The sequence below is a fragment of the Marmota monax genome, unplaced genomic scaffold (genome assembly GCF_021218885.2).
Source record: "Marmota monax isolate L192 unplaced genomic scaffold, Marmota_monax_Labrador192_F-V1.1 WCK01_AAM20220418_F8-fsc00045, whole genome shotgun sequence".
Classification (NCBI taxonomy): Eukaryota; Metazoa; Chordata; class Mammalia; order Rodentia; family Sciuridae; genus Marmota; species Marmota monax.
In genome coordinates this window covers 13,399,239-13,424,559 of record NW_026692132.1, presented here as the reverse complement: position 1 = coordinate 13,424,559, position 25,321 = coordinate 13,399,239, and the positions used below count along the sequence as shown (strand labels likewise).

Below are 25,321 nucleotides of genomic sequence, written 5' to 3'. Positions count from 1 at the left end.
CAGGCTAAAGGATTTAATATGAAAATAGAAAAACACAAATATACATGATTCCTGAGGGGATTGCTTTAGCAGTTTCAAACATTGCCTTGGAATTATTTATAATTCCCAGTTTAACCATGTGCCTGTTTAAATGCAATTTAGTCCTGTGGTTTCAACTGCCAGATGAAGATAATGATTCAAAATGCCAATTTTCCAATGTAGGTCAAATTTTAAGTAAATCATTAAAAAATCCAATTAAACCCAGAATACAATTGCACTTATTTAACTGTTTTCAAAGGATTCTTGTTTTCATATTTAATTAAATTAAAGAAATATTAAAAACTCAAATAAGTTTGGGACTCATGTTGTCATGCAAGGAAATTTTTAGAACTCAAGATCCTTGGGTTTCCTTTTTGCATTGTTCTACCTACCTGTCAGGCATTGGAATTCTCTCTTAGAAACCAAGTCATTGGAAAAAAAAGTTAATTTATCTCAAAATTTTACTACCTCTCATTGTTCAGTAAAGTATGTAATCCTAAAACTGTAGATTTAAACTCTTTTAGTCAAAATTCAGTTGACTTCCTTGCCCATGGGGAGCTAGTTCCTCTCTGTTCACAGATTCCTTTTCCAGAGTACAGATATTCAAGCCCACATCCCCAGCAGCTACAGAGTGGCCTTCCCCAAGACCCTTTCCTCATATTGCCAGGCTTTAAGCCTTGAGACATCCTGGCTCATTTTCAGAAACTTTCCAACATATATTCCAATATTCTCTCTCAAGTTCTCCAACAACTTGAACTTAGAATATATTTTTCCCTCAGTAGGAAATGGAAGAGGCAAGGTGCATGTATTATTTAGATCTCTCTATGAACCAGACAATGGGAGTGCTAACTCTGATGCTGACTTCTAATTACTCACAGCATTAGGCAAGTCCCATCAGTTTTTCACATCTGTTTGTTCAGTTTGTAACAATGAAGTGTCATTTGTTCCAGTGTACATTACTTGACAAAAACAAAAAGTATATGGAATTTTATAAATTAATTTGTGGTACTAATATTTTGTTTTTATTGTGATGGTATTTATAATAACTCCTTTCCCTGACCTAGCAACCCCTTTGTAATCTAGCCTGTTAAGGCTTGAACTCTTAACTCCCTCCTCTCAGGCATTAGCTTAGTTTAGCCATGTTAGCCTTTTCTCTGCAGCCCGGATGTACCAAATCTATTCTTGCATGAAGGTCTTTGCAGTTCCCCTTGACCAAGCAATTTAAACATTTATTTCATTCCTTCCACAAATAGATATTTTGAAATAAGAAAGTATATGCTGAGGAATACAAATGCAAACATTTCATGGAAGATATACAAGACAAATTAGGTTTCAGATAACTTGGGCTACAAAACATTTAAGGTGGAGTAGTAGGAGGTATAGCAAGATGCATAGTTTGTGTCCTCTAAGACTGGACTAAAGAATGTAGGTGTTTCTTCTTAGGAGATAGAAAGTTGCCGGATGTGCTAAATTTTGTGTAAAAGAGTTTTAAGTATATAATTTTAATATCTTTCTTCTTTCCAAAATAGTGAGAGGTGATAAAGATTTAAGAAGAATATAAATTTGTTTTTTGACAAATTTCTATTTCATCAGTTAATCTAAAAATTTTAACACAGATGTTTTGCAAAAAAACTAAAGTTAATAGCTTTGCTTTCCTTCTGCATAATACATGAACTACTGAAATATTTAACGTCAGTCACTTCTCCCCTGATTTTTATGCCACTATTTTAATGGATTTTAGCTTTACACTTTTATTACATTTTACCCTATTTATTATTATTTGTAAAGATGATCACTACACACTTTTGGTTACTGTTCTTTCAGATAGTGAAGTATGTTAAAGTCATAGCTTCTGAAAGTTAACTGTATAGATATTAACTCCTAGCTTACTCAATAGCTGTGTGGCTTTGGAAATTTTTCTTAAATTCCCTGTGCCTCGACTTGTTTATCTGTAGAATGAGAATAATAGATTTACCTCATAGTATTCTTTGTGTTAAATAAATTCCTATAGAAAAGTATTTAGGACAGCCTCTGGCATATATTAAGCATTTTATACATGAGCAATGCTTTTATCCCTTTGCACATTCAGAGATTACCTCTGCAATTATTTTTTTCTTTATACCTGATGAATATCATTTACTATTTTTCCCAATAAGAATTTACTTTTAGAAACTTCAGTTTTTGATTCACTATAAAGAGATATTTTCTCTCTTATCCTTTAAAGAAATTTTCACTTGGTCTAGAATTATAGACTGATAAAAAGAAAAAAAAAAAAAAACCTTTTAGGCCATTTAAATTTAACAATTTATTAGAGCAAAGAACAATTCATAAATCAGGCAGCCCTCAAAACCAAAGCAGACTCAAAGGGCTCTGTTCTGTCAATATGATCAGTGAGGGAGTACTGAGGCAGAGTACAGATGACTGGATTGATCACAACCAGGGGTTTCCTCCATTGGATATGGTCTGAGGGGAGGTATCTAGTTGTACAACCAATCACCTGCTGGGCACTTTGTGATTACAGGAACCAATCATACAGTTTCCAGAAAAAAAGAGATCATTTTTGGAGGCTCATTTTTTTTAAAGTCAGTTATAAAAAATTATTTCCAAGTTCTGGTTTGTTGTTCACATTACACAGAGAACCTCAGGCTAATGACCTCCTTTTGATTTTTTTTTTTTTTTTTTTTTTTTTGAGAGAGAGAGAGAGAGAGAGAGAGAGAGAGAGAATTTTTTAATATTTATTTTTCAGTTATCAGCGGACATAACATCTTTGTTTGTATGTGGTGCTGAGGATCCAATCCGGGCCACACGCATGCCAGGCCAGCGCGCTACCGCTTGAGCCACATCCCCAGCCCCCTTCCTTTTGATTTTTGATAATTATTTCCTCATAGGACTTCATAGCTTTTTTTTTTTTCTTCACAGCCCATGATTGATAACAAGAAGTTAACTGAATCTGATTTTCATGGTTTTATAGCTAATTTTCTTTTTTCTTTCTGGATTTTTGTTTTATTTTTCTCTGTGTTTTTGGGTGTTCTGCATTTTTATTATGATGTGCATGGGGATCCATCCTTCTTGGTGGTTTTTTTATTTGTTTGTTTGTTTTGTTTTGTTTTTTAAATCTGGTCTCCCTGAATCTTAAAATTGTTAACTTTTATCAGTTTCTTAAAATCTTATCAATTATCTCTATCTTTGTATATTGCCTCAACCCATTCTCTCTTTTTCTAGAAATCTGATAAGACATACTTAATTATGGGCTCACTAAAACCCTTGTTCTGTTCATCTTCTTTTTTAACTTTCTGTTTGCCTTTCTGGGATTCTTTCTAGATAACTTCTTCATTTCTCTTGTTTCTCTTCTTTCTCATGGTACCAATTCTTTTATTTTTTTAAAGACCATGTGTGTGTGCATGCATGTGTGTGTCTGAAAAGTCAAATATTTGAAGTCTTTGCATATTGATTCTGACATTCATTATTTCTCTCGACTCTCACAGAGACTTGTTTTATCATATGTTTTGTAAATATTGACTATGGATTTTTTCACTCAGATTTTCTTTTGCCTTTCCATCCAAATCCACAGTTTAAGACTGAAATTTTTAATTTACTTTTCTCTGAGTAGAATTTCTTTCTGGAGAGAGATCTATTTGGGAACTACACATTTGGATTCTCCTATTTGAATATCTACCCTTGGGGATCTAGAACCTATGTTTAGGTATCTACTTTCAGAGTAGCCAAGAACATCATCCTGAAGTTTATCGGAATTTGGGAAGTGACGTAACAGTAAAAGTTAACTTCAATTTTCAAACTGTTGCTCTGATTTAGCTTTGACTTCTGGTGGTTTAATTTTTTTTCTTTCTAAATATTTTATTAAGGTGTTTATGAACACTTTATAATATTTTGAATATTGCCTTAAGAAGGAAGTTTAGTTATTAGAAACAGTTCTCAAATTAATAGAAAGAGAAATCTATTACCACCTGGCCATGGACAAGTACTCTGGATCCCAACACGGCACAAGGCCTGTCTGTCTTTACATGGTGGCAGGTGTAGTGACCCTGTCCTGGTGTCAGTTGGGAACCATGACCTTTGGTGGATGGCTGATTTCTAAAGTAATTGTCTTTTTTTCCAGCTCTAATCATGACTTAAGTAAACTACTGAGCCATAAATAATCATCAACTATATTTTTCTCTACTTTTATGTTTTACCTACAATGATAAAGTTGACTTAATGTCTCAGAAGACTGGTGCTATTCCTTATTAAATTCTTGCTGGATTTTCTTCCACAAGGGCAAGTTCTGTTGGGGTCAAAAGTTGATCTTAGATTAAAATGAATGAGAAAAATAGATTTTCACTATGCTAAACAACACACAATAGAAAATCATGAAGAATATCTCTAAAACATGTAACAATGGTGAACTCAGGTTCATTGCTACATCCCAGAGCATCTTGTCAGGGTACAGAACTGTCATTTGTTTCATTGTGGTTCACAGTATCATAATTCAGTCTAGTTATATTTAAGAGCCAAAATTCTGTCTACCCACTTCCTGACACTGTTGCTTGGCCTTCAAGAGATATATGATAGCAATTATAACACAAACACACATTTTTATTTGTATTTTATTTTTTTCTACATCTCTGTTGCATCTTATTGTCTATTGATTTGCCCAGGTGCATTGAGCTAGAGAACATCAAGGTTATCTAGAACACAACTCCCGTCAAAAGCATATTTTATGTTCCTTCTCTGTGAACCCTATTCTGACCTTACACATACCTTAAGAGATATCTTTCATGAAAAGATGCCACTAGCTCCAGTCTCAGGGAAAACTTCTGGTTTAGCTGGAGCATACAGTTTCCAGAAAAAAAAGAGATCTTTCATAATTTTATTTCCTTCACCAAAATTTATGCCCAAGTATCTCATGTAATAGTTTTGACATATACAAACTGAATAGAGACATTTTTATTTAACCTCTACTTTTCCAATTTGCCAGAATAACTAACATCCTTTATTACTTCCATAAATAAAAATAACTCAAAACAAATGAAATGTTCATATCTAAGCAGATTTACCTCTATAATTAACTAGCTACCTCATTGTAAGTTGGTAAGTTGTATGACTACCAAGACTCAGTGTGCTTGTGTCTAAAGTCTGTTTGTGCAGGCTGCACATGTAGTTGTAATTGTGTTATTTAAATAAGCATTATGAAAATCCTAGAATTATGAAGGTACAATAATAAGAGTATTTGGATAAAATAAATAAATAAAAGTGAGAATGTGTCCACCAAAATATTCCTAATTAGGAACACTCCTTTTTAAAAGTTCATTTTAGTTATATAAAATACTGGTATACATTCTGACATAATCAGAGCATGGAACATAACCTGTTCCAATTCAGTCCTCAGCACTTCCCCGCCCCCACAACTGTTCTCCTCCCTCCCCTCCACTTATCCCTCTTCAACCCATTTACAATTTGCTTTTTTTTTTTTTCATTAGTGTCCTGTAGATACACCTGAGGCTGGGACCTACTGTGCTACATCCTCCTATACACATATTAAAATCTGATTGGATTCATTCCTCTGTTCTTCCCTTTTACTATCACATCTTTCTCATCTTCAATTCCTTTTGTCTAGGAATATAAAAAATTTATTAGCCAGATGACAACATTTAAGGTATGCATGTTTGAGTTGTTTTTAAATATTTTTATTAACTCAATTAGTCTCAATTAGGGCAGATAAAATGGCTCTAGAGACTGTTGGAGGGATTGCTGGTAATCCTGTGTGAGATGAGACAGCTTAAGGGTTAACAGAGTTCTCACCCCAACTCTGTCTTTACTAGGTAAATATCTATAAAATATCTTGGATAAATTATCTTTGTTCATAAGACATTACCAGAAGATGGGCAGTGAAGGGCTTAGCACAATGTTACAAGTGCTACAGAAATATGAGAAACAGTGGTATCTTTCTTCTTATACTAAATAATGTGCTCACTGTAGGCTACAGCTTATTCAATAATTGTTATCTAAAATAGAGTAAATGAACACCTACTGAATGCCACTCATTTTCTAGAAGTTAAATCTATGAAGATAAATGAGACAGACATCATTACTTTCATGTATATGACACTGAGTAGGAGAAAAAGATAATAAATACACAGATAAAAGTGTAACCTTAGACACCAAAACTTACTAAGAAGAAAAATAAGAGGGAAAATTGGTGACAGGGCTAGCAGGAAGTGGCTTGCTTTAAAGAGAGGGATCAAGAAGGGCCTCTAGAAGGTTAAAGGATCAATTTTTGATGATTTACAACTGTAAGGTAGAAAAAGGAGTGATTTTGGAGATGTCCAGAAAGAAGACACAGGAATGCCTGGCCAATTTAAAAATCAGCAAGAAACTGAGTCTGAGAATGAAGTAAGTTCAGGATGTTTAGAAAATGAAGACAGAAAGGTGGCATATGGCCCTGTAAACAATATTAAGTATTTGGGGTTTTATTTTAAGAGCAAAACACAGAAATATGGTACAATCTGATTTATGTTCTAAAATATAATTTTGACTGCTGTATGACAATTGCCCACAAGGCACCACCCTATATAGAACTGGGGAGAAGTCAGCAGTCAATAATAAACATCCCTCCCCCTCTCTGTTTTCACATATGTCATTGAAAGAGGTCTCCTTTGCGGATCTTTAAGTGAAAGACTAACTTGTAGTTAAGTGATAATATATTATTACCTCATTTATTTTATATAGCATATAACTAGCTCTCTTAAGATGTGATGTTTTTAAATGCTTGTTAAGGCCGTCAAACCCCAAAATGTATTTGTTCTTTATAATTTGTAACTGAAACCTGATACAATGATTACTTATTATACTTTGCTTACAAATAACTGCAATAATTCAGGGAAATGCAGAGAAATAGGTCATTCCAATCAGTGGTCTTTACATATCACATGTGATAATGGGTATATATTCTAAGCACTGAAACAAATTATTTAAAAAAAATTGAAGGCTTTTAAAATATGTTTCTGATTGGTAGTTTCCAAATTAGTATTGCTGGCTTTTCAATCTCTCTGTGAACAACAGTGTAATATTTACCTGTTAATCTCCAATAAGGCATTTCTAAATACATACCATTCTGATTTACTAAGGTGACATTTATTTACTGATTATAATTTAATCTGGCATCTAGAAGGAATTTAATATGTGTGATAAATTACCTTTCATTATTAGTTTGATATAGTAATTTTCTTAAAGTCATAGGATAAATGTGTTTTGAGGGAAAGAATATAAAAGGTTCACATATCCAGAGTTTTGAGACTGTTACATATACTTTTTACTTTAATCAACGAGAGAGAAGCTGGGTGCTGTGGCACACACCTGTAATCCCAATGGTGAGGGAGGTGGAAGCAGGAGGATTGTGAGTTCAAAGCCAGCCTCAGCAACTGCAAGGTGCTTAGCAACTTTTGAGACCCTGTCTCCAAGTAAAATAGAAAAAATAAGGCTGGGGATGTGGCTTAGTAGTTGAGTGCCCCTGAATTGAATTCCTGGTATCTTCCCCTCCAGCTTGGGAGAGGGGAGAGAGAGAGAGAATAAAAAAGGAAAAAAGGAAGAAAGAATGTGATTTATATATCTTAAAATGAGCAAGTCAGCTTTCTCTTAGACAAAATTTCTAACATAATCAACTAATAATCAGGAAAATATTTATTTTGGCTCATGGTTTTCGAAGTTTGAATGCATAGTTAATTGGTCCACTGATTTCCGGTCTGTGACAAAGCAGTAGTACCTCATGGCAGGGAGCACATTTGGTGGAACAAGCTGCTCACCTCCTGGTATGCCAGGAAGCAAGGAGAGAGAAGGGGGATGAAGGGGACCTTCAAGGGCATGCCCCCAATGACCTATTCTTTCCCACTTGGCTCCCACCTGCTGAAGTTTCCACCACTCACCAATATCATCACAGGAAGACAGTTAAGCTTCAATACATTGGTCTTTGGAGAACATTTGAGATCCAAACCATAGCACATTGTTTCATAAGAATGTGTGGTATTTTGTGTGTTTAATCCCTCAGAACCAAGTATTGATGCTTGAGAATACACACACACACACATACACACACACACACACACATTTTCTTTTCTAAAGAGCTTTTAATATAAAATGAATTTCTTAGCAATCAAATCCAATCTACCATCATTTATATTAGAGAATAAGGAAAAAAAATGTCTGGAGTATACATGTAAAGACTCTTTCAAAACAGCCCACACAACATCTTATCAGAGAGGCTTTGCCTGAACCTGTTTCAAAGTTACCCTCTCTCCTCTGGTGGTGAGACCACCAGAAGGCCAATGACTGCCTTGCCATTTTACTGAAGATCCTGCTCTACTATTCCCAGCTCCTGCCATCTTTAGGAATCAGCTCTTCTTTACATAGCTCTTTCTCTATGTAACACTTATGGCATCCTGCTGGTGGCTCTCTGTGATGTTCCCCTTCTGTGTCTGTAGAATGCAGAGGAGCACACATGTATGTGGATTTTCTCTTCAACATTCCCAATGCATAGCACACAGCGCTCCAGGAGTATTAGCATTTTTGATGATAAATGTTTAAGACAACAGAGAATACTGAGACATTGATAATAGAGAAAGGAAGGACAATTTGGGAGGACACGGGAATGAACAGAAGCTCATCAAACAAGTTTGAGTTTACTCAAAACTATATTACATTCACAGGACTCACATTCAAGGAAGGACAATTTTCTTATGAAATGAAAATTAACTTATTCAAATATGCTGTTCTCATGAATTATAATTATAGTTCTAGCAAACTTCCAGTTTCTTCAGTTGCTGCATGGGATATGTTCATTTTATTTTATTTTATTATTCGTTTCTGGTAAAGAGCAGTTTATAAATAATAAAAATGTTCTAAACTTTAAAAATTATCTATGAGGCCATTTTTTTGTGCTTTAAATTGTACTTGTTTCTGATATTTATTCAGGACAAAATAAAAAGCAGTGGAAAGTTTCTTTCTGATGAGAGGTAGTTAAAAATAAATCAGTCATTATTAACTTTTAACTTTCTTCTCTACTAGTGATCCATATCCATGAAATTAAAAAGACTATCAAGGCATATATTTTAAAATATCAATGAAATGGAACTAGCTTTATTCAGGTAGAAGAATTAACAAGAGACTCCCTATTTTAGTATAATTATATTAAATTGTAAGTAAGTAAGGGGAAGAATGCTTGTCTATATTTTTAAACTATTCCTTAAAGATAGACATAACCTGGACGCCTAAGTCAATAAAGAAGGGTCACACCAAGAAAGCAGTTATTGTATAAAAATCGTCAACATACTGGGCAATTATTTCCCAATTGAGTCATCTTTGGCCAAGAGAATCACAGCTAGCACCCCAAAAATCTGAAACTGCTTACATAGGACAGAAATTTCCAATATGTATTTGTCAAGTTCTTACAGAAAGTTCAATGTTAGAATTTTATATTCTTTTACACTTATTCTATCATTCAGGAAAAAATGAAATTAAGGATATTAATGTGTTATACCAGTTATTGTTATAAAAGTGGCATTAAACAAAGATATTAAATATTCATGAAAATCCTTATTTCCCTTAGGTTCTGGCTAGCAAAAGATGCTGAGAGAAATAACTCACCAAAGGAGGGAACTCTAACAAGTACAGATAATCACAGGAGTTATAAACAAAGGCAGTTGACATTAATAATTAAATGAGAAGTATTCCCTGTGGAGTTTACAGGCACAATGTGTAAAATCACTTGGCTAACTGATCATTAGTTATGTTCTAGAGCAGAGGAGCATATATTAATGTAACTGGTTCCTCTATCCTATTTTTCTAGTACAATAATTTGTCTAATGTAATAAATATGGCTATTATACATTCTCTGTGAGGAAAAATTATCCCCATTAGAACCTGATGTTTTTACTATCTGTAAGGGAATATCCTACATAAATAAATGTGATAGTGAGACTTTATCACTTCTCTGAAGTTTTTGTGCTGTGCATTAATTGAGTTGTAACAGAAACTATTTTATTGTGGTCAATGTTCAAGTGTATATTCATCTGACCTTTCCACTTATGTTATTTATCATGTTAGGAGATTTTTGTGTTGTTGTGTCATTTATTTTCTCTGTTTTTGAAAGTTGTTATCTATTACAACAGGGCAATCTTTAATGAAGAAATATCAGCACTGATAGACACGCTGGAGCACACAAGATTCCAGTGACCCAGGATGGCCTCCTTTTGGACACTAATTCTGTTTCTCTCAGTCACCGGGTGTCTTTCAGGTAAAAGGCCTGCCTAATTATTTAATTTTCTGAGTATCAATTAACAGAACTATATTCAAGATCTCATTTACAAAATGTCCTCTGGTGTTTGTTAAAGTTTATATTAATTTTTATATCTTTCAGCAAGAGAAAGACAAAACATCCCTTAAATTTCTGTTAGCAGAGCAAAAAGTCATATACAATTCAATATTATAAAAACATGTAATAACATCAAAATATATAATATAAAACAATACAAAAACTATAAATATTAATAATATAAGTATGTACTTCATTGATTTTTGTTTACAATCAAAGCCATTGTTGGCTTTCAGGAAACTTGGTTTTGTGTGCATATATGTACATATATATTTATATCAAGTCATTATAAAAGTTACATTATAATAACTACAATGCTAAATTTCACCATATAAAAACAGAATAATGGCTTTACATTATATATGTATTATATATTTTTATATATTAGATATTTATATATGTATATAAAGACACACATATAAATATATATGATGTTATTTAAAAGAACCTGTACCAATATATTTTTATTTAGTGTCTTAGCTTCCCTAACATTGTTTTGTTCAGTATTATTGTTCTGCATCTTGGATATAAAGTGTGATCTTTTATTTGGCAAAAGTAGTTTATGAGCTGATGTAGAGGCACACACCTCTAATCTCAGAGACTCAGGAAGCAGAGACAAGAGGATGTCAAGTTCAAGGTCACCCTCAGCAACATAGTAATGCCCTAAGCAACTTGCTGAGATGGTGTCTCAAAATGAAAATGGAAGGGAGGGAAGATGGCGGCGAGGGGAGTGCATTACCCCCGTGTGCTGCTTCACTGTGTGGGAGTATGACAAGTCAGGACGGCTAAAGGATATCTTGTTAGGAATTTCCAGCAATAGTGGGGTGCGCCGGAACCTGGAGGAAGGATTTCCATCGCATGAGGATCGGCTACGGGGACTCAAACGCGAGAGGTTTGTCGCACGGAGGGTAACACTGCTTATTCAGCAAATCGCCCCGCGGCTAGAGTCTGCAAGGCGCGCTGGGATAGAGACGCAGGGTTACAGCGCTGCAGTTTCTGCCAGACGCGCAAGCACCGCACTCAGGGCTGAATTCTGGGTTCGAGACGGGGAAGGAAGCGGTCCATCTCGGTTCTCCACACCGGTCAGACCACAGAGGAGGCCAGCAGCCACCATGTTGGTAAACTGACGTCACCACACCTGTTTTTGACTGACCGCAGCTCATTCAGCCATAGAACAGGTAATTTCAGGCTGCAATTCGCCTGCGGCTTGCAGACAGATTGCTAGGGTTCAGCGCCTGGGGGCTTCTTAAAATCTGATCTTATCGGAGTGAACACGGAGCGCGGGGCGGCCGAGTCCCGGCTCCCGGAACCGTCCCGGAACCGCCCTGGCTCCGGGCTGCGGAGCCTGCGGAGGCTGCTTCTTGGACCCTGCTAATATCAGAGCAAACACGAAACACCAAGAAGCCGAATTCCAGCTCCCGGAACTGAGCCCGCGGGGACTGCTTCTTGGAGCTTACACTTATAGGAGCTTACACCGAGCACAGAGCGGCCGAGTTCCGGCTCCCGGAACCGTCCCGGAATCGCCCTGGCTCAGGGCTGCGGAGCCCGCGGAGGCTGCTTCTTGGACCCTGCTACTATCAGAGCATACACCAAACACTAAGCGGCCGAATTCCGGCTCCCGGAACTGAGCCCGCGGGGGCTGCTTCTTGGAGCCTACACTTATAGGAGCTTACACCGAGCACGGAGCGGCCGAGTTCCGGCTCCCGGAACTTCCCTGGACCGGGGCTAGGAGCCCGCGGAAACTGTGTCTCGGTCAGGGTCCTGCTGAGGGCAGGTCAGGACTCACCCATTGCTTGGGTTGCCTGGCAAGGGGAACGAAATGCTGCCATTCGCATAGGATACCAACATGGCAGAGATCTGATGTCATCAGAAAGCGGCGGAGGAGAGATCTTCATCAATACCAGCGGTGACATAAGCAGTTGGTCTCCTGGTAAGGGGGGTGAGGCTCAGTCACCCGAGTCTCCTCAATTTGTCCTCGAGCCAGAGGGAAGGAGCCGGGCCGCCGCCAGCCCCCGGAGCAGGCCCAGCGGCTCGCCAGCGTGGTGACCGCGTGACCCCAATTGGAGAGGGGGCGGAGCGGAGCCGCCACCCACACCCGCCAGGTAGGCAGACCCATGACCCAGTAGTACATGGGCGTGGTAGGAGGGGCAGGGCAGAGCCGCCCTTCGCGCTTGCAAGGTAAACAGACCTGTGACAGCCTGGCGGGTCAGGCCCAGTGGCCTGCCAGTGTGGTACACACGTCACCCCAACTCGAGTAGGGGCAGAGCAGATCCTTATCCCACGCCCGGATCAGGCCCTGCTGGTGTGGTGGTCACGTGACCCCAATTGGAGTGGGGGTGGAGCGGAACCGCCACCCGTGCCCGCAGGGTGAGCAGACCAGTGATCAACCTGCAGATCAGGCCCAGGGGTCCGCAGGCGTGGTAGGAGGGGCAGGGCAGATCCGCCGCCCGCGCCTTCAAGGTAGGCAGACCTACAACAGACCGGCGGATCAGGCCCAGGAGCCTGCCGGCGGGGTACAAACACCACCCTAATTGGAGTAGTGACAGAGCAGAGTCGCCTCCCTTGCCAGGAACAGACCCAGCATCCTGCAGGCGGGGTAGTCACGACACCCCAATTGGAGTAGGGGCAAAGCAGAGCCTCCACTCGTGCCCGAAAGGTGGGCAGATCTGCGACCGACCAGCAGGACAGGCCCAGTGGCCTGCTGGTACGACAGACACGTCACCCCAATTGGAGTAGGGGCAGAACAGAGCCGCCACCAGCTCCCAGAACAGGCCCAGTGACCTGCCGGCGTGGTAGCCACGACACCCCAATTGGAATAAGGAGAGAGCAGAGCCGCCGCCCGCACCTGCAGGAAAGATACGCAAGCAGTATGAAAAGACAAGGAAAGAAAGGACCACAAGCAATGCAGGTCAACGCAACTTTAGAAGAGGTAACAGCTGCAGCAGATGGAATGTCAGATAAAGAATTCAGGATATACATGCTTCAGATGATCTGGAGTATCAAGGAAGACATTAAACAGCAAAATCAGACAATGAAAGATCACTTCGACAACGAATTACGCAAACAAATCCAGGAAGCAAAGGATCAACTATACAGGGAGATAGAGGTTATAAAAAACAAGCAATCAGAAATCCTAGAAATGCAGGAAGCAATAAACCAACTTAAAAACTCAATGGAGAATACTACCAACAGAGTAGAACACTTAGAAGATAGAACATCAGACAATGAAGACAAAGTATTTCAACTGGAAAAGAACATAGACAGCTCAGCAAGACTGTTAAGAAACCATGAGCAGAACATCCAAGAAATATGGGATAACATCAAGAGACCAAACTTAAGAGTCATTGGGATACAGGAAGGTACAGAGCTCCAAACCAAAGGAATGAACAGTCTATTCAATGAAATAATACAAGAAAACTTCCCAGACTTGAAGAATGAGACAGAATCCCAAATCCTAGAAGCCTACAGGACGCCGAATGTGCAAAATCATAAGAGATCCACACCTAGACACATTATAATGAAGATGCCCAACATACAGAATAAGGAGAGAATTTTAAAAGCTACAAGAGAAAGGAAGCAGATTACATTTAGGGGCAAGCCAATCAGGATAACAGCTGATCTTTCAACACAGACTCTGAAAGCTAGAAGATCCTGGAATAACATATTTCAAACACTGAAAGATAATGGGTTCCAACCAAGAATTGTGTATCCAGCGAAATTAAGCTTCAGGATGGAGAATGAAATTAAAACCTTCCACGATAAACAAAAGTTTAAAGAATTCGCAGCTAGAAAACCATCTCTTCAAAACATCCTAGCCAAAGTATTACAGGAAGAGGAAATGGAAAATAACAATGAAAACCAACAGTGGGAGGTAGGATAGTAAAGGGGGGGGGGAAACAATCAAAGAGGAAAACAAACAATGTTTAGTAACAGAAATAAACAAATATGGCTGGAAGAACAACCCATATCTCAATAATAACCCTAAATGTTAATGGCTTAAACTCACCAATTAAGAGACACAGGCTAGTAGAATGGATCACAAAACAAGACCCAACAATATGCTGCCTACAGGAGACGCATTTGATAGGAAAAGACATACATAGGCTGAAGGTGAAAGGTTGGGAAAAATCATATCACTCATATGGACTTCGGAAACAAGCAGGCGTGTCCATACTCATATCAAATAAAATAGATTTCAAGCCAAAGTTAATCAAAAGGGATAAAGAGGGACACTACATACTGCTTAAGGGAACCATACACCAACAAGACATAACAATCATAAATATTTATGCCCCAAACAATGGTGCAGCTATGTTCGTCAAACAAACTCTTCTCAAGTTCAAGAGTCTAATAGACCACCACACCATAATCATGGGAGACTTCAACACACCTCTCTCGCCACTGGACAGATCTTCCAAACAAAAGTTGAATAAGGAAACTATAGAACTCAATAACACTATTAATAACCTAGACCTAATTGACATATATAGAGTATACCACCCAACATCAAGCAGTTACACTTTTTTCTCAGCAGCACATGGATCCTTCTCAAAAATAGATCATATATTATGTCACAGGGCAACTCTTAGACAATATAAAGGAGTAGAGATATTACCATGCATCTTATCTGATCATAATGGAATGAAACTGAAAATCAACGATAAAAGAAGGAAGGAAAAAGCATACATCAATTGGAGAATGAACAATAGGTTACTGAATGATCAATGGGTTATAGAAGACATCAAGGAGGAAATTAAAAAATTCTTAGAGATAAATGAAAACACAGACACAACATATCGGAATCTATGGGACACATTGAAAGCAGTTCTAAGAGGAAAATTCATTGCTTGGAGTTCATTCCTTAAAAAAAGAAAAAACCAACAAATAAATGATCTCATACTTCATCTCAAAATCCTTGAAAAAGAAGAGCAAAACAACAGCAAAAGAAGTAGAAGGAAAGAAATAATTAAAATCAGAGCTGAAATTAACGAAATCGAAACAAAAGAAACAATTGAAAAAATTGACAAAACTAAAAGTTGGTTCTTTGAAAAAATAAACAAAATCGACAGACCCTTAGCGATGCTAGTGAAGAGAAGAAGAGAGAGAACTCAAATTACTAGCATACGGGATGAAAACGGCAATATCACAACAGACACTTCAGAAATACAGAAGATAATCAAAAACTATTTTGAATCCTTATACTCCAATAAATTAGAAGATAGTGAAGGCATAGATAAATTTCTTAAGTCATATGATCTGCCCAGATTGAGTCAGGAGGATATAGAAAACCTAAACAGACCAATATCAATTGAGGAGATAGAAGAAACCATCAAAAGACTACCATCTAAGAAAAGCCCAGGTCCCGATGGGTATACAGCAGAATTTTACAAAACCTTTAAAGAAGAACTAATACCAATACTTTTCAAGCTACTTCAGGAAATAGAAAAGGAGGGAGAACTTCCAAATTCATTCTATGAGGCCAACATCACCCTGATACCTAAACCAGACAAAGACACTTCAAAGAAAGAAAACTACAGACCAATATCTCTAATGAACCTAGATGCAAAAATCCTCAATAAAATTCTGGCGAATCGGATACAAAAACATATAAAAAAAATTGTACACCATGATCAAGTAGGATTCATCCCTGGGATGCAAGGCTGGTTCAATATACGGAAATCAATAAATGTTATTCACCACATCAATAGACTTAAAAATAAGAACCATATGATCATCTCGATAGATGCGGAAAAAGCATTTGACAAAGTACAGCATCCCTTTATGTTCAAAACTCTAGAAAAACTAGGGATAGCAGGAACATACCTCAATATTGTAAAAGCAATCTATGCTAAGCCTCAGGCTAGCATTATTCTGAATGGAGAAAAACTGAAGGCATTCCCTCTAAAATCTGGAACAAGACAGGGATGCCCTCTCTCTCCACTTCTCTTCAACATAGTTCTCGAAACACTGGCCAGAGCAATTAGACAGACGAAAGAAATTAAAGGCATAAAAATAGGAAAAGAAGAAATTAAATTATCACTATTTGCAGATGATATGATTCTATATCTAGCAGACCCAAAAGGCTCTACAAAGAAACTATTAGAGCTAATAAATGAATTCAGCAAAGTGGCAGGATTTAAAATCAACACGCATAAATCAAAGGCATTCCTGTATATCAGCGACAAATCCTCTGAAATGGAAATGAGGACAACCACTCCATTCAAAATATCTTCAAAAAAAATAAAATACTTGGGAATCAACCTAACAAAAGAGGTGAAAGACTTATACAATGAAAACTACAGAACCCTAAAGAGAGAAATAGAAGAAGATCTTAGAAGATGGAAAAATATACCCTGTTCATGGATAGGCAGAACTAACATCATCAAAATGGCGATATTACCAAAAGTTCTCTATAGGTTTAATGCAATGCCAATCAAAATCCCAATGGCATTTCTTGTAGAAATAGAGAAAGCAATCATGAAATTCATATGGAAAAATAAAAGACCCAGAATAGCAAAAACAATGCTAAGCAAGAAGTGTGAATCAGGCGGTATAGCGATACCAGACTTCAAACTATACTACAGAGCAATAGTAACAAAAACAGCATGGTACTGGTACCAAAACAGGCGTGTGGACCAATGGTACAGAATAGAGGACACAGAAACCAATCCACAAAACTACAACTATCTTATATTTGATAAAGGGGCTAAAAGCATGCAATGGAGGAAGGATAGCATCTTCAACAAATGGTGCTGGGAAAACTGGAAATCCATATGCAACAAAATGAAACTGAATCCCTTTCTCTCGCCATGCACAAAAGTGAATTCAAAATGGATCAAGGAACTTGATATCAAATCAGAGACGCGCCGTCTGATAGAAGAAAAAGTTGGCTACGATCTACAGTCGGTGGGGTCGGGCTCCAAATTCCTCAATAGGACACCCATAGCACAAAAGTTAATAACTAGAATCAACAAATGGGACTTACTCAAACTAAGAAGTTTTTTCTCAGCAAAAGAAACAATAAGAGAGGTAAATAGGGAGCCTACATCCTGGGAACAAATCTTTACTCCTCACACTTCAGATAGAGCCCTAATATCCAGAGTATACAAAGAACTCAAAAAATTAGACAATAAGAGAACAAACAACCCAATCAACAAATGGGCCAAGGACCTGAACAGACACTTCTCAGAGGAGGACATACAGTCAATCAACAAGTACATGAAAAAATGCTCAACATCTCTAGCTGTCAGAGAAATGCAAATCAAAACCACCCTAAGATACCATCTCACTCCAGTAAGATTGGCAGCCATTAGGAAGTCAAACAACAACAAGTGCTGGCGAGGATGTGGGGAAAAGGGTACACTTGTACATTGCTGGTGGGACTGCAGATTGGTGCAGCCAATTTGGAAAGCAGTATGGAGATTTCTTGGAAAGCTGGGAATGGAGCCACCATTTGACCCAGCTATTCCCCTTCTTGGTCTATTCCCTAAAGACCTAAAAAGAGCATGCTACAGGGACACTGCTACATCGATGTTCATAGCAGCACAGTTCACAATAGCAAGACTGTGGAACCAACCTAGATGCCCTTCAATAGACGAATGGATAAAAAAAATGTGGCATTTATACACAATGGAGTATTACTCTGCATTAAAAAATGACAAAATCATAGAATTTACAGGGAAATGGATGGCATTAGAGCAGATTATGCTAAGTGAAGCTAGCCAATCCCTAAAAAACAAATGCCAAATGTCTTCTTTGATATAAGGAAAGTAACTAAGAACAGAGTAGGGACGAAGAACAGGAGAAGAAGATTAACATTTAACAGGGATGAGAGGTGGGAGGGAAAGGGAGAGAGAAGGTAAATTGCACGGTAATGGAAGGAGACCCTCAGGGTTATACAGTGGAGGGGGTAGAGAGAGAGGAGGGGAGGGGAGGGGAGAGGTGGGGAGGGGGGAGGGTGGATGATGGGAAAGGCAGCGGAGCACAACAGACACTAGTATGGCAATTTGTAAATCAATGGATGTGTAACTGATGTGAATCTGCAATCTGTGTATGGGGTGAAGGTGGGAGTTCATAACCCACTAGAATCAAAGTGTGGAATATGATATGTCAAGAAATTTGTAATGTTTTGAACAACCCACAATAAAAAATTAAAAAAAAAAAAAAAAAATGAAAATGGAAAAGGACTGGAGGTATAGTTCAGTGGTATAGTGTCCCTTGGTTCAATCCCCAGGAACTAAAATAAATAAATAAATAAATAAATAATAAAAATAAAAGCAGTTTATGTTCTTTGGACTATGACAACAATTAAGATGGCAGAGTTTATTGTTTTTAAGGTCAAGAAATTGAATTTCGGTAATAATTTAAATACTATGCACATAATAATTATAGCTTGATTTGATCTAACTCAATGTCTTTATTAAAAATAAAATTTAAGTAACATATAATAAGGGGGTCTGAAAATGTAATTATTTATAATTCTAAAATGAATGATTGCTTTTATTTTAAGGATATTTGTAATGTTTTAAGTATACTGAACTTAATTTTTAATATAATAAGATATTTACTTTGATATATATATAAGGTAATTCAGTACTCTGCAAATACTAAATGTAAATATGCATATGTAACATATGCATACATATAATAATGCATAGCATATATATGCATGAAAATGGGAATAATATAGACTATATGGCCATATGAAGTACAGAGCATGCATTTTATAGATGACCACAAATAGCCTTAACATTTATATCTTGTTATATTACTATGCAACAAAAATTGACTATACTAAAAATTTTTTTTTGTTTAAAAGCATGAAACACATTCTCCTAGCAACTTAACCTTTTCTGCATTGGGTGTCATTAAGAAAACTGCAGATTGTCAAAAAAAAAAAAAAGAACAGATAGCAGAACAAACCTGGATAGAATGTATTATAAATTACTTTCAGAATCACTTGAACCATATTTTTAGCATTCTAATTTTATAGCAGATATTCTTTGTCTTTCATAAAATGTTTACTATTGTGAAATACTACCAATGTAAATTCATCACTCTCTCTCTCTCTCTCTCTCTCTCTCTATATATATATATATATATATATATATATATATATATATATATGATGTGTGGTTTTCCATAACATCAAAGATAATCTTTAACTTACTATCAGATTGTGCTCCAAAATCTTGTTTGAAACCTAATAGAATTTCTTTAAGTACAGAGATTAATTTAACCTTTCAGTCACAAATTGTGTATATGTTGTCGCATCTAAAACATGCATGAATATATCTAAATGCTTTAAAAGATAGGTAAAAACCTCTTCCATCTTTTAATACTGGTCCTTGAAAGGATCAGTTTTCAAGAAATTAAATAACTGCAAAGTAACACAGTAAATAATTATGAATGTATTGTATTAATTTTATAAGCTGAAGACAATGCTTATAAAAAATGGGTAAAGTAAGTAAGAGATGTGAAAGATAAAATGTTGGTAGACAGGTCTGTGGTGACATAAAAAGGTGTGCAATTACAAAGACATTGAAAGTTAAATGAAACTTACAGTTCATCAACATTATGGTTACTTAAAAAATTAAATAAAGGAGTCTATGGATATTTTGTCCTATCTCAGGTTTTTTCTTTCAGCACAGTATTACTATCTGATGATTTTTTCTATTTCTCTCTCATCTTCTCAATGTCATTCTACATTTAAACTCATAAACTAACTGATAGGGATAGAAGTAGGGTTTTGAGATGAAATTAAAAATGCCCAGTTTTAACTTCAAATACAGTCAATAGATTTTGTTTGTTTGGTTTTAGTTCTATGTTCATGCAATATTTTGATTCACTTTCACTACTGTCCAGTGTTTATATTTATAAATTGAAATGCTAGATAAAGGGAAAGGTAATAGTCTAAGTAACAGTCCTATTTTTTTTTTCTCTCTTATACTGGCCCAACACTATTTTCCCAAATAAACTCCCTCCAAGAGAGGCATTATATTGCGGTTGTGGAAAGAGAAGCAGACTCAGCCTGAAGTGGGGTCTATAATTGCCAGGTCCCCAGCTCATGTGGCTACCCAGTTGTTATTCTTCCAGGGCGTAAACAAGACTGTTAAAGATAGCAATAATTAGAGTGATTTGAGGTAAGTGGTATTTCAAACATAATAAGCAAAGCAGAAAGATAAGAGGAAAACAAAGGAAATTTGTAATTATTACATGGAATCTAATCTTTAGTTATCATACCTGCATTTAAGATGGAGCAAATACATCAGTTATTTTTTAAACAGATTAATTTTAGCTCTTCTGTATACATCTGTGAAAATTAAGTCTATTCAATGTGAAAGAATCTGTTTTCAAAAATGAAAACTGATCTTTATTCTTTTATTTTATCATATTATTCTGGAAGTAGAGGTCCTATTCTTCTCTCATTACTTGGTCAATACTTATACTTAATATTTACTTCACTGTTTAATAATTTGATATTTTATTTTTTTGATTTTTTAAATCACTGCTTTAAATTGTGAATATCACACTGTGGGCTTATTTGACACCCAAGTCAGTCGATGGCTGTTACAGAAATGAGGGTAAGGAAACTCTAGGTCTTGAGCACATTTTATGTGGTTGCTCTGTTTGAAACAGAAAATTTGATTGAAGAGATATGAGAAAACCCAGAATTTACTTATGTTTCCTTTATTTATTCAGTTTCCTGTTTGCTTGTTTTTAATACTAGGGATTAAACCCAGGGGCACTCAACTATTGAGCCACATTCCCAGTGCCCGCCTTTTTAAAATTTTATTTAAAGACAAGATCTCACTGAGTTATTTAGGCCCTCACTGAGTTGCTGAGGCTGGCATTGAACTTGTGATCCCCTTGCCTCAGCCTCCCAAGCCACTAGGATTATAGGCATACACCACAGTGCATTATTTATTCAGTTTTTAAATGAATGGGTTATTTTTTTCTTTCTTTTTTAAATTTATTTCTTACATACATGACAATAGAGGAGTGCATTACATTCATAATTATCCATTCACAGCACAATTTTTTGTAACTCTGTATATAAAGTATGATCACACCAAATTATGCCATTATACATGAGCTCTCTTATTTTTTTTGCATACAATTCTTTTTTTTTTAAATATTTATTTATTTTTAGTTTTCGGTGGACACAACATCTTTGTATGTGGTGCTGAGGATTGAACCCTGGCCGCACGCATGCCAGGCGAGCGCGCTACTGCCTGAGCCACATCCCCAGCCCGCATACAATTCTTAATACACCTTTATACCACTATTTATCATATCTCTGTTTGTATATAAGATATGTTGACACCAAATTCACATCTTCATAATGAATGGGTTATTTTAGGAGTGTTTAAGAAATATAAAAGAATTATTACAATCCTATGTTTTTTAACTGGATAATGAGGATAATGAAGATTGGGCAACTTTCACAAAACCTACAACCTTATATTCAAAATAGATCCACAAGTAAAATAAGATACCACCACACACATCAAAATGACTACAATAACAACAAAAAAATTAACAATAGAAACAATGTCAAATGCTTATAAGGATCTGGGGGAGCAATAGGAACTCTCATTTATTGATAACGAGAATGTAGAATGGTGTAGTCACTTTAAAGATGGCAATTTCTTACAGAGAGAAAGCTCAAATGATGAAGCAATTGAGTTCCTAGGCATTTATCTAACTAATTTGAACATAGTTACAATTATTATGTGTCAAACAAAAAAAAATCATGTCCAAACATAAACCTCTCTAGAAATATTTATGGTAGTCTTATTAATAATAATTGAAAACTAGAAACAAAGGTGTCCTTCAATAAATGACTGTATAAATTAACTGTGAAATCCAAATAATGGAGTACTGTTCAGTGATTTAAACAGTGATAAAAAAGAATGAATTATAAATCATATAAACACATGGATGATTCCTATGTGCCTGTTGCTCATTGAAAGAAGTTACTCAGAATAGATTTCATACTATATGTTTCTATTTCTGTTACTTTTTGAAAAGGGAAAATCTACAGACAAGCAAGTCAGTGATTGCTGGTTCAGGATGATTGGATGAGTAAATGGAGCAAAGGGCATTTTTTTTTTTAAGATGGTGAAAGTACTCTGTATAAAACAGTAATGAAAAAGGCATGATGTTATGCACTTATCAAAACCATATAGAACTTTCTATCATAGAGTGAACCTTAATGTGTGCAAATTAAATAGAAATAGTTTAGGAGATAAGAAGTACCTAAAACAGAACTTATGAAAAATAATCAAACTATATTACCAATGTATGAAGCAAGCTTGAATTAGGAGAATGTGGGGGTAAAGGTGACCTAAGTAACTTCTGAAATGAGTTTACAGAACTAAGGGCAAAAGGTACTGTACTTAAGCATGGTACTCTGTTTTATAATATTGTTTAGCATTTCTGAAGCCAACATAAATGCATACTAGAATTGAACAATTAAGCCAAGGATAGCAGATGGTAGAGGCCAGATTTCTCACTGTTGGAGTGGATAGTTACATTTCAAGCAAAGGGTAAGGCTTAGAATCTTGCACATGGTGATTAATTGGGGTTGGAGACATTAGAATAAATTCATATTTGGCTCAAGATAGATGTAGATGCTTACATATAAAAGTCCAGTTGAAAAGGCTTAGAAGCAATGCATCCCAACAGAAACCAGCACACATGGTGTTAAAATCTTGCTTTCTAACACCCATTTTTGCCTAAAGGAGCCAGGGCTCTTCAATAAATGATGATTCTAGGACTGGGATGGAAAACAAATAAATCATAAAATATTATCCTGTAGTGCCAGGAAATAAGGAAGTGCTAAAACAAATTAGCAAATTTAAAGAATAGAAAAAGCTTAGTGTTGCCAATATGATACAAGAAACAACGGAAAGAGTTCCCATTAGCCAAAACTTGAACAATTTGGCCAGCAAAATAAATTAAAAAAGAATTAGGTTATAATTTAAATAATAAAAATACCCACAAGTTCATAATTATGAAAATAAAAGATTGAATAAATAAATGAATTGGGAGAACAGACAAATCTTCATGTAGATGAATTTCAAATAATTTATGTAGACACTTCCTCGTTGAAGAGGTTGTGGAATATTCTCCCCTTAAGAAGGAACTTCACAGAGTAATTTGCCAAAGTACTTTTCAAAGTGTACAGAATATAAAAGAGGCTAAAAAGACTAATTTTCCCATGGGTGAGCCTGGTCATCAGTGCCTCAGCCAGAGACGATCAAAGTCAAGTTTAGTAGGGATATCATTTAATAAAATTTACACTTGATAAAATGAAATGAGAATGACGCCTCATTCCTGTGGTTTTTCTTCCCCAAATCCATAATCCCAGACAAACCATGAGAAAAAATATGATGAGAAAAATTCCAACTAAGGGGCATTGTAAAACACCTGACTAGTATTCTTTAAAGCTTCCAATGTCATTGAAAATAAAGAAAATTGGAGAAACTATCACAGAAAAAAAACATTAGGAAAGATGACAACTAAATATAAGGTATCCTGGATAGGATTCCATTACAGAAAAAAGAACACTAAATTAATCCTAGGGAGATCTGAGTGAAATGAGAACATTGGTGATGGGGCTCAGGACACTCCACCCCAAAGTATGTCTGCAGGAGATCATAATATGCCACCTCCAAATATATCTTTTGGCATCTTAAAATATTTTGAGTTGGTTATTTTGAGAAATTGCAGACACAGGAGTACTTCTGCAAAGTTGCTTTATTGTAAGACAAATTTACATCTATAAAGGAAACACATCCATTTGTGAGAGGTTTGACAGGGTAAGATTGGATGGTCTTATCAGGGTTCACACTGCTGGTGAGTGACTCCTTGTTAGCAAATGTGAGAAACAGAAAGTCTGGTAGCCATTTTAATTATAACCCTTCCCTTTGCCCACCTTTTTTTTTTTAGATCAAGGATTGAACCCAGGTGTACTTAACCACTAAGGTTCATCACAGCCCTTCTTACATTTTACTTAGAGACAGGGTCTTGGTAAGTTGCTTAGGAGTTTGCTAAGTTACTAAGGCTGATTTTGAACTTTTGATCCTGACTCAGCCTCGTATTTTAGTTGTGTACCAGGCCCCAATTTTAAAATTATCCAATCACATAGATTCTAACCCCAAGTTCCTCTAATCAGGGCAAAGGGCAGCACTACCTTAGGGATACAAGCAGGCAAAATGCACAGGTGCACTTTGCTAACCTGGTTCTGTAGCATGCCCTTCTGTCAGAAGTAAATCTTGCCTTGCTCGCTCACTTTTGAGAAATTGTTTGATTTATTTCCACACATGGGTATTTCTAACAGGGAAGAGCCTTAGGAGTATGCTAGTCTCATCTCCAACCATCCAGCAGACTAACTTGGGGTCTTTTAGGTTGCAGGTTCCCAGGTACAGCAGAAAAAAGTGTAAACCCCAATCTGCAAGCACTTTTCAAGCCTGTTTTATGTTTGCCCCTGTATTATTGGTCAAAGCAAATCCCATGGGCCAAAGCCTGAATCAATGAGTAGAAAAGTAAGTTCAAATTCTTGAAAAGAGTAGTTCCAAATCTCATTGCAAAGAATACACATATAGCAATAAAAAATGTTTATTTGTAGTTCCACACATACGTATATATTTCTGTGTTATGGCTTGGATGTGAGTTATCTCCCAAAAGCTCACATGTACAAGAAGGTTCAGAAGAGAAATGATTAGGTTGTGATTGCCTTAATCCAATCGGTGATTAATCCCCTGGTAGGGATTAATTTAGAGGTAATTGAAATCTTAGGGTATGGTTGGAGGAGGTGGAACTTGGGGGCATGGCTTCAGGGTATATATATGTATCTGGTGAGCAGAGTCTCTCTCTCTGTTTTCTGATCATCATGTGAGCTGCTTCCCTCCATTACACTCTTCTGTCATGATG

At 36.5% G+C, this 25,321-nt stretch overlaps 1 protein-coding gene across 1 annotated transcript in view; it reads left to right on the top strand.

Moving 5' to 3' along the window:
- Cntn5 (contactin 5) overlaps positions 1–25,321 on the top strand; it is a 1,252,743-nt gene that overhangs the window by 493,356 nt on the left and 734,066 nt on the right. The window contains exon 3 of the mRNA XM_058570757.1: positions 10,179–10,303. Coding sequence (XP_058426740.1) covers positions 10,249–10,303 — 55 coding nt within the window. The 5' untranslated portion in view covers positions 10,179–10,248. The remainder of the gene's footprint in view (positions 1–10,178; positions 10,304–25,321) is intronic.